This window comes from Zeus faber, assembly GCF_960531495.2.
Source record: "Zeus faber genome assembly, chromosome: 16".
Taxonomy (NCBI): domain Eukaryota; kingdom Metazoa; phylum Chordata; class Actinopteri; order Zeiformes; family Zeidae; genus Zeus; species Zeus faber.
Genome location: NC_137202.1, coordinates 10,965,950 through 10,980,367, shown reverse-complemented (window position 1 = coordinate 10,980,367; position 14,418 = coordinate 10,965,950). Strand labels below are relative to the sequence as shown.

Here is a 14,418-nt window from a genome sequence, read left to right as displayed (position 1 = left end):
AACACCGAACTCTGAAACGGGGTTACCATACCTCAAACCAACAAATGTCCAAAAAAATGAACTGGTCTCCTTCCAGGGGACTTGGTTCCCTGGAACACCACAGCCGACCGGTTTCCTTCCCCCAGGGCGACGACAGACTGCAGCCTCCTCCCTTCAGGAGTGTGGGGCCTCGGGCTGCTGTGCTGGCTGGTCAAGGCGTGGCCGGACTTGGCTGTTGCGGGGGCTGCTTGGAGGGGTCGCCGGCTGCTGGGCTGCTGGATGGTTCCGGCGTTGGCTTCTGGGCGGAGGAGCTAGCTGCCAGCGGTAACCTGTGGTGGTTGTTGCGCCTGCTTCTCCCTCGGTCCTCCGCCGGACCCCCTGGGTGCTGATGCTGCCAGTCGGGAGAGGGTTGGTGCGGGGGCCGCCGGTTGACCCTCTGGTGGCTACAGGGCGTCTTTGGACGGCCCCTCGGTGTCCCTTCCCCGTGCTCGGTGTCCCTTCCCCTGTACAGGTGCCAGTATGGTAGCTTCTCCTACCACGCGCCACCCAGGTTCAGGGACGTCCGGCACAGAGACACAGAAGACAGGCGGTGGTAAACACCAGTTTATTGTGGAGAGTGGGCCAGCTGGAAGTAACCCAGGAGCAGATAGAAACATGTCATGAAACGGGTTGTACAAATTCACGTGGTTGTGTATCTAAGAATTGTAGGTCACACTTGTGATCTCAATAACCAAGTCAAAATAATTGTGGTTTAAGTCCATACCAGTATCATGTGGCCGTAGTAAAAGGTCACCTTATATTTCAATCGAAAATCGTAAATACATTATTGTGCAAGAAACTGCTAATGAAATGAAAGGTTTGCATGATCTTTTTAGGTTTTTGTTGAGAAATAAATTGATTTATTCTGCCAGCTGCGTGAGTGAAATGGAAGATTTCAATTAAAGATTGGTTAAAAATAACTTTATTTGACTCCATTTAATTTATTTTACCATTCAATGGATATTTTGTTTCACCACTCAGTAAGGTCCAATGTGTTCCCATTTGTTTAACATTTCATTTTCACTCATATTTAATTTTGTTTGTTCGCTTAATAATGTCTTACATGTATAAACAACTTAGGAACGGTCAGCCAAAGTACGTTTAATTTTTGTTTTGTAGACCATAGTTTGCATCTATGGATTTCTCATGAAGAATCCACTTAAGAACTGTAGTCTTTTTTTTGCTTTTCCTTTTTACTGTAAGATATTTCTACAGATTCCGTCTTTTTAACTGGAGTAGTGATTCGTTTGGTTTTTGATTCCGTTTCGGTGGGTAAGTGAGTTTAAAATTACAGTAATTACAGCAGCTGCAGCAGCAGCAAGATGATGTGTGTGGTAGCACACGCTGTATTGACTCAGTCTTTGTGCGCGCGCGCGCACACACATACACACCTCTTATTTCCTCTTCTAGCTCATTTAGCATGTAGAGCGCAACCGCTAATTCTGGTGGGTCTTCAGCTATTCTCCCCCCCCCCCCCCCCCCACGTTTAAGATCTTTTTGACTGATCCCATCCCTTCCTCCATAGAAGGCCGGCTCTGGTGCTCCGGTGGCGCCCCAGAAGGACCCCTCCAACTCCTCATCCACCTCCCCCCCTTCTTCAGCCTCCGTTGCCACCACGACCAAGCCAGAGGAGAAGAAGACCTTGTCCAAAGACTCCATCTTGTCCCTGTACGCCACCAGCTCCATGGCTGGCCAGCCACAGAGCCAGCCACAGCCAGCCTCCGGTCAAGGTAAACACACACACACACACACACACACACACACACACTACGTAGAAATACCACACAATTCTGGAAAAGAACACACACATGTCTGACCTATGCAGACGCCATGTTGAAGGCTTGGAAGGCAAAAATCTTCAAATCCCTGCTCATCAATTTTGTTGTGTTTTACTTTTTAACACAATTGGCAGCAACACACATCCAACTGGACCAACTGTCGTCATTGTCTTTTTAAATGTCATCTGTCCAGACAGACATGCACAACCAGTGAGGCACACACACACACACACACACACACAAGGGGCCCTAAAACAACAATGGTGAATGACCTTACCAGCTCCAGAGGAAACCCACACACGCACGCACGCACGCACGCACGCACGTAGGCCAGCTTCAAGGAGAGTATGCATCATTAAAATAGAAGGGAATGAAGGTATATGAAAGGTCAATGTATTCAAAAGCCGAGCATGATGCACTGTGTCTGCGTCGGAGCCCTCTGCAGCGCTAAGTGGAGCGGGGCCGTCTCGTCGACCTCCCTACCTCCCTGTAAGTGTTATTGTGTGGGGAAGGATTAAAATGCTCGAGTGCGGGCAATCCGTTTGGGGCCCTGTTTCATATGTTCCAGTTTATACCCGCACATTTTCAGTAGCTTCTTATAATGAGATAAAATTCAACATTTGGGGCTTGATTATTATTATTATTATTGTTATTATTATTGTCATCATCATCATATATTTTTGGAGCCTTAACTCTAATATCTTCTGTATGTTTGTGTACTATTTTCATGTCAATTTGGTGGGGACCGCTACCTGCTTATAATATATTTTATAAATCTGGCCCGCAAATTAATTAAAACTGACAGAAAATTATTAATTTTCCACGCAGTTGGACTTAATGTTTTTATAAAAGGAATGAAATAGAATATAACGGAATTGGTTTGTGATTACGTATCTGTTTTTAACAGGCCTATTATTAAGCGAGTCACTAATGCCTTGTTTAATAATAACTCAATCGACCCCTAGCTTACTTAGAGCGGATGGTGAGTCTTTTTTGCGAGTGAGTATGGTGTACAGCCTCCTCCACACCCAGATCAGAAATAGTGCCTGATGGATCTGCATTGCATCAATGGTCCACTCTGTGTGTGTGTGTGTGTGTGTGTGTGTGTGTGTGTGTGTGTGTGTGTGTGTGTGTGTGTGTGTGTTCTCTCCTGCAGGTATGTATATGGGCCAGCCTCAGATGCCATTCGCCCAGGGCTTCCCTGCCCCCACCACCATGATGGGCGGCGGGGCCATGATGCCTGGCATGGCCATGCCTAACGGGGGCTACATGGGCATGACGCAGGGCATGATGCCCGTCGTTGGTCAGGCACAGAACATGTACGCCATGCAACAGCAGCAGGGACAGTGGAGCGTCAATCAGGTAACCACCACCAATCAGGTTATTTATAGATCTTGATGTTTGTATATCTTTATATTGTCTCTTTATATTTATTATATTTAAATGTATTTAATTTTCACTGCTTCACTGAAGACAAGCTTTTGAAAATTCTCTAAAAGCATTTTTATTATGTAACAAAGAGTGAAAGAGTTATATATTTTTTGGGTCTAATTAATGTAACCCATTGCCGAAGCATTTTGTGCTCCCCATCTCTAAAAGCTTTTTATTTTTATAACCTTTGTCATTGTACAGTAATTGTACAATAATTCTTTTGCATAACTGCCGTCAATCACTTTCCGGCTGCTTCCGTCCTTGCTTATCTTAAATTGTCCTGCAGTGTTTATTGTGTTCGAGGCTCGTGGGTGGGTTTTAATTGGCATAGCCCGCAGTGACGCATAATGGCAGTCAACCTCCCTCTGGCAACTGGTCAAATGAAATCCCTCAGCACTGCTCAGCCATTGTTGTCCTGTCAGGGCAACTCTGCGCTTGTTCCACCAACTCGAAATTTGATCCTTTGTGCGGATGACTTTTCAAAGCACAGCCTGCCTGTATAATCTGATCATATCTGAATATATCTCTGGGTATACTGTTCCCAGTTGGTCATTCCTGTGCATCAGTTCCGCTCACCTGCTCTTAATGTGGAATCGAAGATCTGAGGACTGGACAAAGTGGATCTTCTTAAAATAGACCTTGATCTGTTACGCTGCGTTCCGGTACGCTCGAATAGTGGCGATCAGACACACACACACGCGCGCAGTGGTGCATCCGGCGTGGGTGCTGAGGAGCTTCCCCCGCGATAAGTTCATTCCCTACTGAACACACACACACGCATAAACATATCCGAGCAGGACGTTATCTCCTGTGAACGTGCCCGGGGTTTCGTGTGTATTCGAGCACTCGAAGGTGTTGTAAACTTTGTGACAACTACGGGAGGTTAATGAAAGCCCATAAATAATCACGGACGCACACACACACGACCTCTTGTGATGATGATGACGTTTTTACTGTGTGTGTGTTTGTGTGTGCGGGCGCACGTGCGTGCATGCGTACACACACGTAGACCATGCTGGAAGGCATTGTAACGCAGCAGGGAAATGAAGAGCAGACTTCAGTGGACGGCGCTGCTATGCAAACTGCCAACATTTTAGCTAGCTGAATCGAGCACACACACACACACACACACACACACACACACACACATCCAAATGCTGAGTGTAAACCCATTCAGAAAGCCACGTATAAATACACAGATCTCATCTATATATATAAACACACACACATATGTCAGATAATTACATAAGTCAGTTGTCCTAGAGTGGAACGCATTTTCCGCTGGGTTGGTGGAGATGTTCTCCCCCTATGTTCTTCATGTTAATTTTTTCCTCTCTTTTCGCCTTTCCCGATTCCTTTCTTTTAATTTGTTTCCTCGCCTTCAGATGACCCAGCAAATGTCGGCCATGACTGCTAGCGGCGGTGGCGGGACCGGGGGAGCGGCCACAGCGGTGGGGCCCGGGGCCCTGAGCCAGCCGGCCTCCTCCTCCTCCCCCATGGCTGGCTGGTCCACACCACCATCCTCAGGCCAGACCCTCAGCACTCAGCTGTGGAAGTGAAGCGCGCCGTGGCGGGGAGGGTGGCTGGGTGGGGGTAGGGAGGTGGGGGAGGAGAATAACGGAGGGCAGAAGCAGCACCACCCTGCTGTGATCACCCCCCTCCCACCCTCACTTCGACAGAAGAAAAAACAAACGCCCCTTCTTCCCCCTTCGCGTCCGCTCTCCAAACCCCACCCCCTCGTCGACGCAGGCGTCCATGACGGACCGGCCGAGATCAACGGGAAAAAAAAAAAAAAAAAAAGAAGAAGAGTGCCGGCTCTCGTGTCCTGCCCTTTTTTTTTTTGAACTCTGAACTTTCCTCTTTCCCGTTTCGTTCTATTCCGTGTCGTGTCGTCGTGGAGGAAGAGAAACACGAAAAAATAAGTGTATCAGCAAAAAAAAAAAAAAATTAAAAAAAAAAAAGAATTAAAATACTACTGCTGGAACAATAAATTACAGAAAGGTGTCTATTATAGCTTATTGTTGATATAATCGTCAACAATATAAATAGTTAGCAAAGTTGTATTTAAATGCCTAGATATATGGTTACCTTGTTGTTGGTCTCCCTCCCCCATGTGTATTATAAACCCCTCCTCACCCTCTTCAGGGCGATCCCAACCCGGTAGCTGATAAACGTCTTAACAGTACTGTATCAACGTGAACCTGATGTGAACCTCCCGTTCTTTTCAGAGCCATAGGAGAGGGGTAGACTTTAATACCTATATTTATATATATTTTATTTTTTTTGTCCCGTTTTCTGGGTCAGTGTCACGTCGCCGTCCCTCCCCCCGCTCGTTTGTACGGGGGTGGGGGGGTCGCAGGGTTTGTCTCTGAGGTAGCTTTCCTGCGAGCTATCTCAGCGCTTTGGTTTTATTTTTTTATTTAGACCTTGCGAGACCCGTGGCGGGGATGAACTCAAACTCCGAGTCGTCGAGTCGTTCGAGGATAGCAGCCTGTAGTGCTGTATCTTCAAAAAAGAAAATGATAATGTCTTGCTGCAAATGAGCTGGGGTTCAGGAAAACTGGGTTCCAACCCAGCTGACGCATCCCAGACGGCCGGAACAACTCGACCTGCGCCCGTTCAGTTTGTCGCGCCGCACTCGCCCGGGCTGTATCTCGTCTTAGCTGTGGTACAATAACCAATCATACCTCTTTGTTTGGAATGTATCAAATAATGACATGCAACTGTTGACGTTGCTATTTGGTTTGGGTGAATATGCCAGCTTAGAATTTCTCATGCAGGTGATTTATTTTTCTTTTGTTTGTTTGTTTGTTGGTGTGTTTGCTCTCCCCCGTCAGCTTGTGTTCTGGCTTCTGTACCGTGGTGTTCTGTCCCGTGCCGCAAGCAAAGCGCAAGGAAGGGCAAATAAACCTGGAAGACCAATCGGTGGTTGGTGGACAGAGTTGGAGGGAGTTGGACAGTGACGCGGATCCTGAGTGGGGGCTGGGTTGAGTGGGGCGGTGCAGGGCGTGGCGGGGAGAGGAGAGGAGGGGACCTGTATGAAAGCACTGGATGGGTCCCAAGTGTCATTCCCGGTTTCTGTAATGAATGAAGTCATCACTTGTCTAAATCCTTCTCTACGGAATTCCATGAAGGAAGCGGTAATGAACACACACACACACACACACACACCCACACACACATATGCTTCACATTTCAATAAACCCAAGGTCCTCCAGGTTTATTTCAGGTGTGTTTACAATTTCTGGTGCCTAGTACAGTAAAAAAAAAAAATAAAAAGTGGTTTCGTGCATTAAAACAGTGACCAGCCATCGACTTGTGAGAATCTTTGCTTGACAACTATTTTAAACTATTATGGTACCTTTTCATCGTTGTTTATTTTTACTTTTTTTGTTTGTTTTACAGAAGCTTCATTTGGAATTAAAAAAAAACAAAAAAAAACAAACTAACTGTTTTCCTGGATGTCCCTTCATTCTAGTGTGTAATTCAAAACCTGGCCCGCACTCGCGCACCTACACTTCCATTGTACCCGAAACGCTTCATGTGACAACAGCTTTGAATCTCACTTAAACCTTCATGTTATCCACCGCAAGGAGCATTTACTTCTGACTCCAGTTGCGTTTGTTTTGCCGATGACCCAACATGATGAATGGACCAGGCCTCGCGGATCAGTCGCCCTTGTGCATTCACGGGGCATGAACAGCTCAAGGAATTTTCCGGTCAAGTTTAGATGACTCGGGTTATTTTCACATTTGTTTCTTTTTTTTTTTTTTTTAACATTAAGGGGACGACGGGTCCTAAGTTAAATGAAAAATACTGACGGCGCCGAATGTGCCAGGGGGGACCGGCAAATAGTCCTGCGGTCCTTTTCAAAAATGTACATTTCGCATGCAGCCGAGGGTCCCGTTTTTCAAGTTCCTTGTTACTCAGATTGCAGCTCGTCGAGGTGCTGTCGGCAGTCCTGCGCCTCCTCCCAAAGCGCGGCGGGGCAGCCTCACCCCCGGGGCCTTGAACCCCCACTGTCCGCTCAGACCTCGATGACCACGGTGTCCTTTTGATGTTTCGGCTCGTTCCCCAGGTGTGGTTTCTCCGTGCGAGTGTGCCAGACCAGCACCTGATGGAGGAGGAGGAGAAGAAGAAGAAAAAGAAGAGAGGGCAAGGCAGGATGAGAGGAGCTTTGCACAAAAGATGGAGTACGCCGGTCTTGAACGTTTTGAGACTTTTGCTGAGTTACTAATTCACATTTTTATTGTACAAATAATTGTATTTGAGAATATACGAAAATGTCTCCTACCGATTTATTTTTTTATGTGGTACTGCAGTTTAAAGCACGTCCGCGTCGGCTTCAAACCCCGGCCATGATGGTTGCCACTCGAGGCAGCCTCTGGGGACCCGTAGTTATATCACCGAGAGTGATGATGATAAAACTATCACTCGAGCCTTCCACTACTTACAATTAGGGGCGTAGCATTAGACGCAAATGGGATTAAGCGGACCGTGTCCGAACGAGGTAGAATGATCCCAAAGTTTTGTGATTAACTGGTTCTTTTTAATGGAGACAGGGTTGTCAAGTGTTCTTGTATGGCGTTTCTTGGTGTAAGGCTTAATAGACTCGTGTTCATTATGCCCAAGACCATTTTCTGCGCTTATTCATTCGGTTCCTGTTTATCGTCGTCTTCACTGCCTATTACAGCCGTTCTGGAAGTTTTTATCTTTTTCTTTGCCCTGGGTGCTTATAGTTAGTTTCCCCTAATACTGAACCGAATGGAGGTTTCGAATTGTACATTCTAACTTCTTATACGGTATACTGTACCTGTCAACAGGGGTTTATTTGAAGGAAAAAAAAAAAAAAAAAAAAACACATTTCAAGAGGCTGGCGAGGCTCGTCCGTGGCGCTGGTCTGGGAGCAGATTTTAAGTTGCCCGCCGAACATCCTGAAGACCGTTCCATTAAGTACATTTGGGTTGTATTTTTTCCATAAAAAGTCAAAATATAAACGCAATAAATAAAACATGATACGCACAAGACCACACACCATCGATTTTCCCACGAAACTTTGTGACGGTCAGACCAGCTGGCAAACATAAGTCAGTCAACAATGTCCCTCGGGGTAGACGATTCCTTACCGTCGCTCATCTAAAGTGGGAATAAAGCGCTCGACGGCGTTCTCACGCTGCTGACTGAGTCGAACCCTGACCCTCTCTACGGAATCGTCAGTCATCTTTAAAAAAAACTCCCCGGGAAAAAAAAAAAGATAGAACTCGATTTGTTTTCATTTTAACATCAGCTTTGTCACGGGCGTCCTCCAACGGGCCTCGGTCCCGGCCGGGGCGGCATCCGGGGCGCATCTGCCCTCGAGTCGACCCTTGTCTGTCAAGCTCATTTCGCGTCTAATTCAAATGCATTCATTTAGGCAACAGTTTTGTGTTCAGCAGCGCGCGCAAGCACACACACACACACACACACACACACACACACACACACACACACGCACACTCGCTGAAACGTGATTAATTGTCGGCTAGACGCTGCCTCTGTCTCGCAGGCTCCTGGTGGAACATGTCATTTCCTGCACACTGTGCTGCTAATTGGTTCACTTTGCATATGTTGAGGAGGCCAACACAACAGCCACAAAAGTGTCACACCGGAGGAGGGTGTGAGGGTGTGCACGTACATCTTTGTGTACAGGCCTGTGAGTAACACGATACACAGTCGCTTGCATTCGGTGCGCACTCTCTCTCAACCCCCCCCCACCCATCAGAACCACTCTCCCTTTTCTGTCTGGTTCGCTCGCCATTGTCCTTGTTCATCACTTAGGCCGACACGTTTTCTACTTTATACTTTTGCCGCCTCGCCCTCCCCCTCCCTCTCCCTCTCCTCTGTTCTCTATTCCTTTCTCCCCGAGGCAACACAGAAAGGGAAAAGCTTCTCCGACTAATTCGCCCATCGCAGTGAGGCTTTTCATATCTTGCAATGTGTTCCTTGGACGCCGGAGAGAGAGAGAGCGGGAGGGTTGCTGCTGAGTTGGACGCTCTCAAACGGAAGACCAGCCCCGACGCCAGAAAATGCCAGACATCCCCTCCTTCGCCTTTGTGGCGCTAAGCCTTTTTTAAATTTGTGCCTTTGGTCGATGCATCAGTCCCATCCCTCCATCCATCCATCGACCCATCCACCCATCTATATTTCTATCTATCCATCTATCCATCCATCCATCCATCCATCCATTGGCTGCCACTCGGGCGTGTGCTCCCTAGTGTCTCCCTTCCTCTCCCGGCGTCGCTGTCCGTCTCTTTGTTCCGTGCTATCAGCTGTCTCCATCTGCTCCCACCCCCACCCTCCTGTCCCCCATCTCCCACCCACCTCTCCCGTCCTGTCACCGCTGTCTGTTGACATTACTCGTGTGCTCTAACTACATTACACCCTCTTGTCAGTCATCCGCATTACCCCGAAGTCTGACCGGCGTTCCTGGCATTCTACGTCAAGGTCAGGACTGCGACCTGCGATCTCAGCCAGGGGTATGGCTGCTTTGAAAAGCGTGCATGGTCGAGATTTTCACCGTCAGAATTTAGATGCGAGGACGTGTGTGTGCTTTTTCCGATCTATTTACTTTATAAACATCGTTTTACATTTTCACATAATGGAATATCCGTCACTAAACAGCAAGATGCACCACACAAAGAATCGTGAAGATGAAGCCCAAAACGAAGGCTGAAGGCTGTGCTTGCTGGGGGCCGCGTCCTTCTTCAACGTTGTTCTTCTTTGCAGCAATGTAACTTCAAGTGAAGACATTGTTTCTTCATTGGCTACTGCTGATGATGTCATCACGTCTCGCTTGCCTCGCGGCTGCGGGCTACGAGTGATGAAGTCACATCTCCACCTCTCTGCCCTGCCGTCGGGTATGAATGATGATGTAGCGTCCTGCCCCCGCCCCCGCCCCCCACCCCACCCAATACACTAGCTGCAAATTGATTAATGTCAATGTCTCCCCGTCCCCCCTGTTTCTGCGGCGGATTGGTAGTGAGTGATGATGTCACACTCTACTAATAGCCTGTATTAATATCAACGGCAGGGCACCTCTATTAAGTTAATGGAGCTGGTAATGATGGTGATAGCTGCAACACTGTTGTTAGCAGCACACAGGGAGCCTAAATGATCGTCCCTTGGGTGCCAGGGCTTTATCCTTATCCCCCGTGGGCAGCACTCAGCTCTCACTACCAACCCTATCCTCTCCTACACTCTTGCAGTCTGGCCCAAGCACATTCTCCCACTTATTCTTGTTGTATTTTTCTTATTTTCTACATGTTTCATAGGGGTAAGCCTCCCTGGAGATATTTGCAAAATCATTGCTCCATACTAATACTAATGCATTAAAGTGCATTTTGAAGTTCTGTACAAGAGGAGGATTTTGCTATGGTGACCGGGGTATATCAACTGTGAAACAGTCTCGGCACTAGTCTGAAACAATAGGGGAATCATATACCTCGATAGGTAGGAACTTAATTGAAACCATTTTTCAGAGAAGTCTCTTGAGGCAGTTCAAAGAGCACTGTCAAGAGGATCGGTGGCTCCATAAAGCCAACTGCCAACAGGGCTGTGGTGATTTGGGATGAGCCGCATCGATCTGAGCTGGAAGCTCCAAATGCAGAGCTAAAATTGATGGCGGCGATGCACCATTTCTATCCCATTTGAGACATGTTTTGTCATCTTTTTCATGAGTCACTCTGTCAATAGTCTGGAAAGATGCCCCAAGGTGAACCATTGTTGACACTTACAATGATCAAAACGAGGCATTCAGGGTTATTTTTGTCCCCGCCAACTCCTGTTTCCAGTTGTTGTGGTCAGACAAATTGGTTGGAGTTGTACAAGAGGAGGGGGCTAGAGGGAAGGCCAGGACACTGATTATGATAATTATTTTCTTTTTGTGGTTGTGGAGGACGGGGACCATAACCTCTCAATCCAGTAGATGCATACATTCTTATTCTGATGGCAAATGGGCTTAAGAACGATGAACAACGCCACAGGATTTATGTCAGGGATGCACCAGAAGACAGATAAAAGACTTTCCCTCGCACACATTATAGGAGCCCAGACAAGAATATCAAACCAAGGTAATTCTCGCAGCTGATTGTAAGAGCATGTGACCGTCTCAATGAAATGACTGCCTGTGACAGGGCCAGGCTCTTAACAATCAGACGTTTCCTTTTGATTGTCTTAAGATCTTGAAATTTGGTCTGGGAACTAAAAGATCCCGGCGAAAGCTCAGCGCAGGGTGATAACCTTTCTTTGACCTCCATTGTTGCCTAGCTACAGTGAAGGTCACACACTTCTGTTGCCATGCTTCACATCGTCCCTGCTACTGACCCGGGTGCAGTTGTTGGCCTTGGGTTCCAGCTCGCTGACCTTGGTGATCTGCTTGAGGAAGTCGGACTCCTGCATGCCCGGCTGGGAGCCTCGTCGCTTGAACTGGGCCCGGGGGTTCGCCAGGATGACCTGGAGGTTCACCGCAAAACCTGCGGGGAGAGAGGACAGGTGGAGGGAGGGAGGGTGGAGGAAGAGGAGGGAAGAGGTGAAAAGCTGACAAGATTTAAATAATTATCTCTTTGTGAGCGCGCTGCCTGTCTCCGGGGGGGTTGCAAGTTCACATGGCGCGTTAAGTATATAGTGACAACCGTGGAAGCTTATATTACAGGATCAGTTCCCGAAAAGTAGTGCGTTACTCCTTAAAACGTTTTCTACGGTTGAACAGGTCGAGAGTTTGATGACATCCAATATTCAAGCACACATGCCAGGATATGGACGCAACAGGTTAGCCGCTGTCCAAGATTTGCATAAACACACGCCAGACTCAGAGCTGCCTGACGTTGGTGAACACAACCTATAAGGTTTCTTTTGGTGAGTGGTAGAGTAGTTGCTTTTGAAGAAGTGTACCGGTTCAATTTCGACTCCTCCGCCATTAGCAGAGAATAATCGTTGCCTTTTACCAATGTTGTGCGCAGAGGGGCGCACAGTGTGCGGTTCGCTAATGTCAGCCTACCCCACGGAACTGCATTCACACGGCTAATCCTGTCGAAAACACTCCAGATTTGAAAGCTGCTCGTCACAGATAATTCAGATAATTCACGTTTATGTTTGCTCTCACTACAGTTGTGGTGTATTACCGTGCATCCGGCTATTCAGATTTGAGCATTAATGTAGAATCTCTTCTGCCTTAAAAGAGCCTTGGCTTCAAATTGTCCCAATCTCCTATATAGAACGTCCAATCAGAGCCAACCACAGACTATTCGGCCAATGGGATGCTGGCACGGAAAGTCCTCCCTTAAACACACCCGAAGAAAGTGGATCTATGTGCAGATTCAAATGGTTTGTAGTACAGTTATACACCTGTTTTGCCTGAGTGTTTTGCAACTCGTTCCAACAAGCGTAATATAGCAACACATATTATAATAGTAAGGCACGCTGATGGCTACTCAGGTATGCACTGTAGACATCAACGCCTCGGATGTTTTTTTAAAGACTGCAATGCCAGAGAGTCAAAATAACACCGCTATGGAACAGGCTCCTCTAGAGACACGTACGTACTTTAGCCCCAGTACTCCCGCTGGCGCTGAGAACCGTTCCCGTCGCTACCTTCTCTAAACCGCCCCCCTCCCCCCCCGCCCCCCCGCCAAGAAGCTCCGCCCGCCGCCTGCCCCCCTGCTGAGTCCACAGACAAGAAGGAAAAATAATTCTCATGGGAGTTGACAGACATTCACCAGTTCTTTGTTTTGTTTGTTTGCTTTTTCTCACAAAGTGTGAAATGTAATGAGGAAAATGGAAACAACATTTCAACTGTGAACAATCCTGTTTAAAAAAAAATAAAAATCCACTTTTAACGTTTGTCATACATTTATAGTTGTTTGAAGAGCCAAACCATCCAACCGTGCCGAGTGTGGAGGAGAAAAAAAAAGGCACAAATAATTCGGACATCAGGGTGGTTGGGGTTCACCGTAACGAGTGGCTTGTAGATTTAAAATACACATAAACTGTTGTGATGGTGGCGGTGGATGCATGTTGTGCAGGTTGAAGTGTCTTTTTTCATCTGGCCATTTTCCCGAATTCCAGGGCTTCATAATCACAGGCACCTATTCATACAGCGCAGTGTCCTTTCCACACTGCAGACCGTCTACTGCTGTGCTTGTGATGCAGGAAGATTCTGTCTTTGAAGTTGCGAGGCCCAAAAAAAGGCGAGAGGTCAACATTGTCTGACTGTGCCCAAGACGCAAAGTCAACAGCATTGAGGACGTCACAGGTGAGAAACAAGTGGACAGGTCTATTCACCTGAGTGTGCACGAGAGAATTACAGTGAGTTCAGTCTGTGCGTGTGTGCGTGCATGTGTGTGCGTGTGTGTGCGCGTGTGTGTGTGTGTGTGTGTGTGTGTGTGTACAATTTGACAAGAAGCCCGATTGCACAGCATCAGGTCTCCTTTGTCTCCTCTGATAACATCAGTGTGTCACTCAGATAGAGATGTAGCAGGAACCCCCCTGTGTCCTTCTTGTCCCCTCCTTTCCTTCCCTCCTCTCCACTCCCCATTTTCACTTATTCCGCTCCCAATTCAGCATGCAGGACTGCTCGCTAGCACTCATCTCCTGAGTAATGTGTCTCGGGGGGTATGACTTTTGAGGTTCCTTTGTTTTCAGTAAGAGAGACACAGAGAGAGAGAGAGAGAGAGAGGGAGAATTTTTAAAAGCACATTATTTTGATCAAACAACAACAAAAACAAATCATTCCAAACACAGACACTCACTAGGGCTCAGCTCTGAGCCTTTTCAGGTGAAAGAGCAGCTCTTCTCCTTCCACAGAGCACAGCGCTCCACCGCACCACCAGGTGCTGGTGAAAGCCTCAGATCCTGTATGTCCCTGTAGTACCTGAAATTCACCATAATCCTGGACTTCAACAATCTTGTGAACAGTCTGTAGCTCACATTCAAAGCATCTTCAATTTTTATTTTTCTGCTCATGTAAATGGCCATCTTTGCTTGCCCGAGCACACAATTTAAAAGTTGGTATTTTTCCAATACATTTTTTTTCCTGTATTTAAAACAGAAAAAAAGAGGAAAAAGAGAAAACTTCCCAAAAATACATAAAAAGTCTTTCCAATAAGGGGAAAAAAAGAGTCTGGGGCGTCTCTAACTGTGCAGAGAGTTGCTAGAC

General features: G+C 47.1%; 2 protein-coding genes across 4 annotated transcripts in view; one reads left to right on the top strand and one right to left on the bottom strand.

Annotated features, from left to right (window-relative positions):
- Positions 1 to 4,789, top strand: part of smap1 (small ArfGAP 1) — a 101,715-nt gene extending 96,926 nt beyond the window's left edge. For 2 of the 3 annotated variants that reach the window (XM_080016320.1, XM_080016319.1), the window contains exons 9-11: positions 1,544 to 1,748; positions 2,953 to 3,158; positions 4,613 to 4,789. In XM_080016320.1, the coding sequence (XP_079872446.1) occupies positions 1,544 to 1,748; positions 2,953 to 3,158; positions 4,613 to 4,786 (585 nt within the window). In that variant the 3' untranslated portion in view covers positions 4,787 to 4,789. The remainder of the gene's footprint in view (positions 1 to 1,543; positions 1,749 to 2,952; positions 3,159 to 4,612) is intronic. The other variant, XM_080016321.1, reaches the window with a different exon arrangement.
- Positions 4,790 to 7,254: 2,465 nt separating this feature from the next.
- The window catches only part of b3gat2 (beta-1,3-glucuronyltransferase 2 (glucuronosyltransferase S)), a gene marked incomplete at both ends in the record, with an annotated part of 31,854 nt that continues 24,690 nt past the window's right edge, over positions 7,255 to 14,418 (bottom strand). The window contains 2 exons of the mRNA XM_080016717.1: positions 7,255 to 7,341; positions 11,589 to 11,737. Coding sequence (XP_079872843.1) covers positions 7,255 to 7,341; positions 11,589 to 11,737 — 236 coding nt within the window. The remainder of the gene's footprint in view (positions 7,342 to 11,588; positions 11,738 to 14,418) is intronic.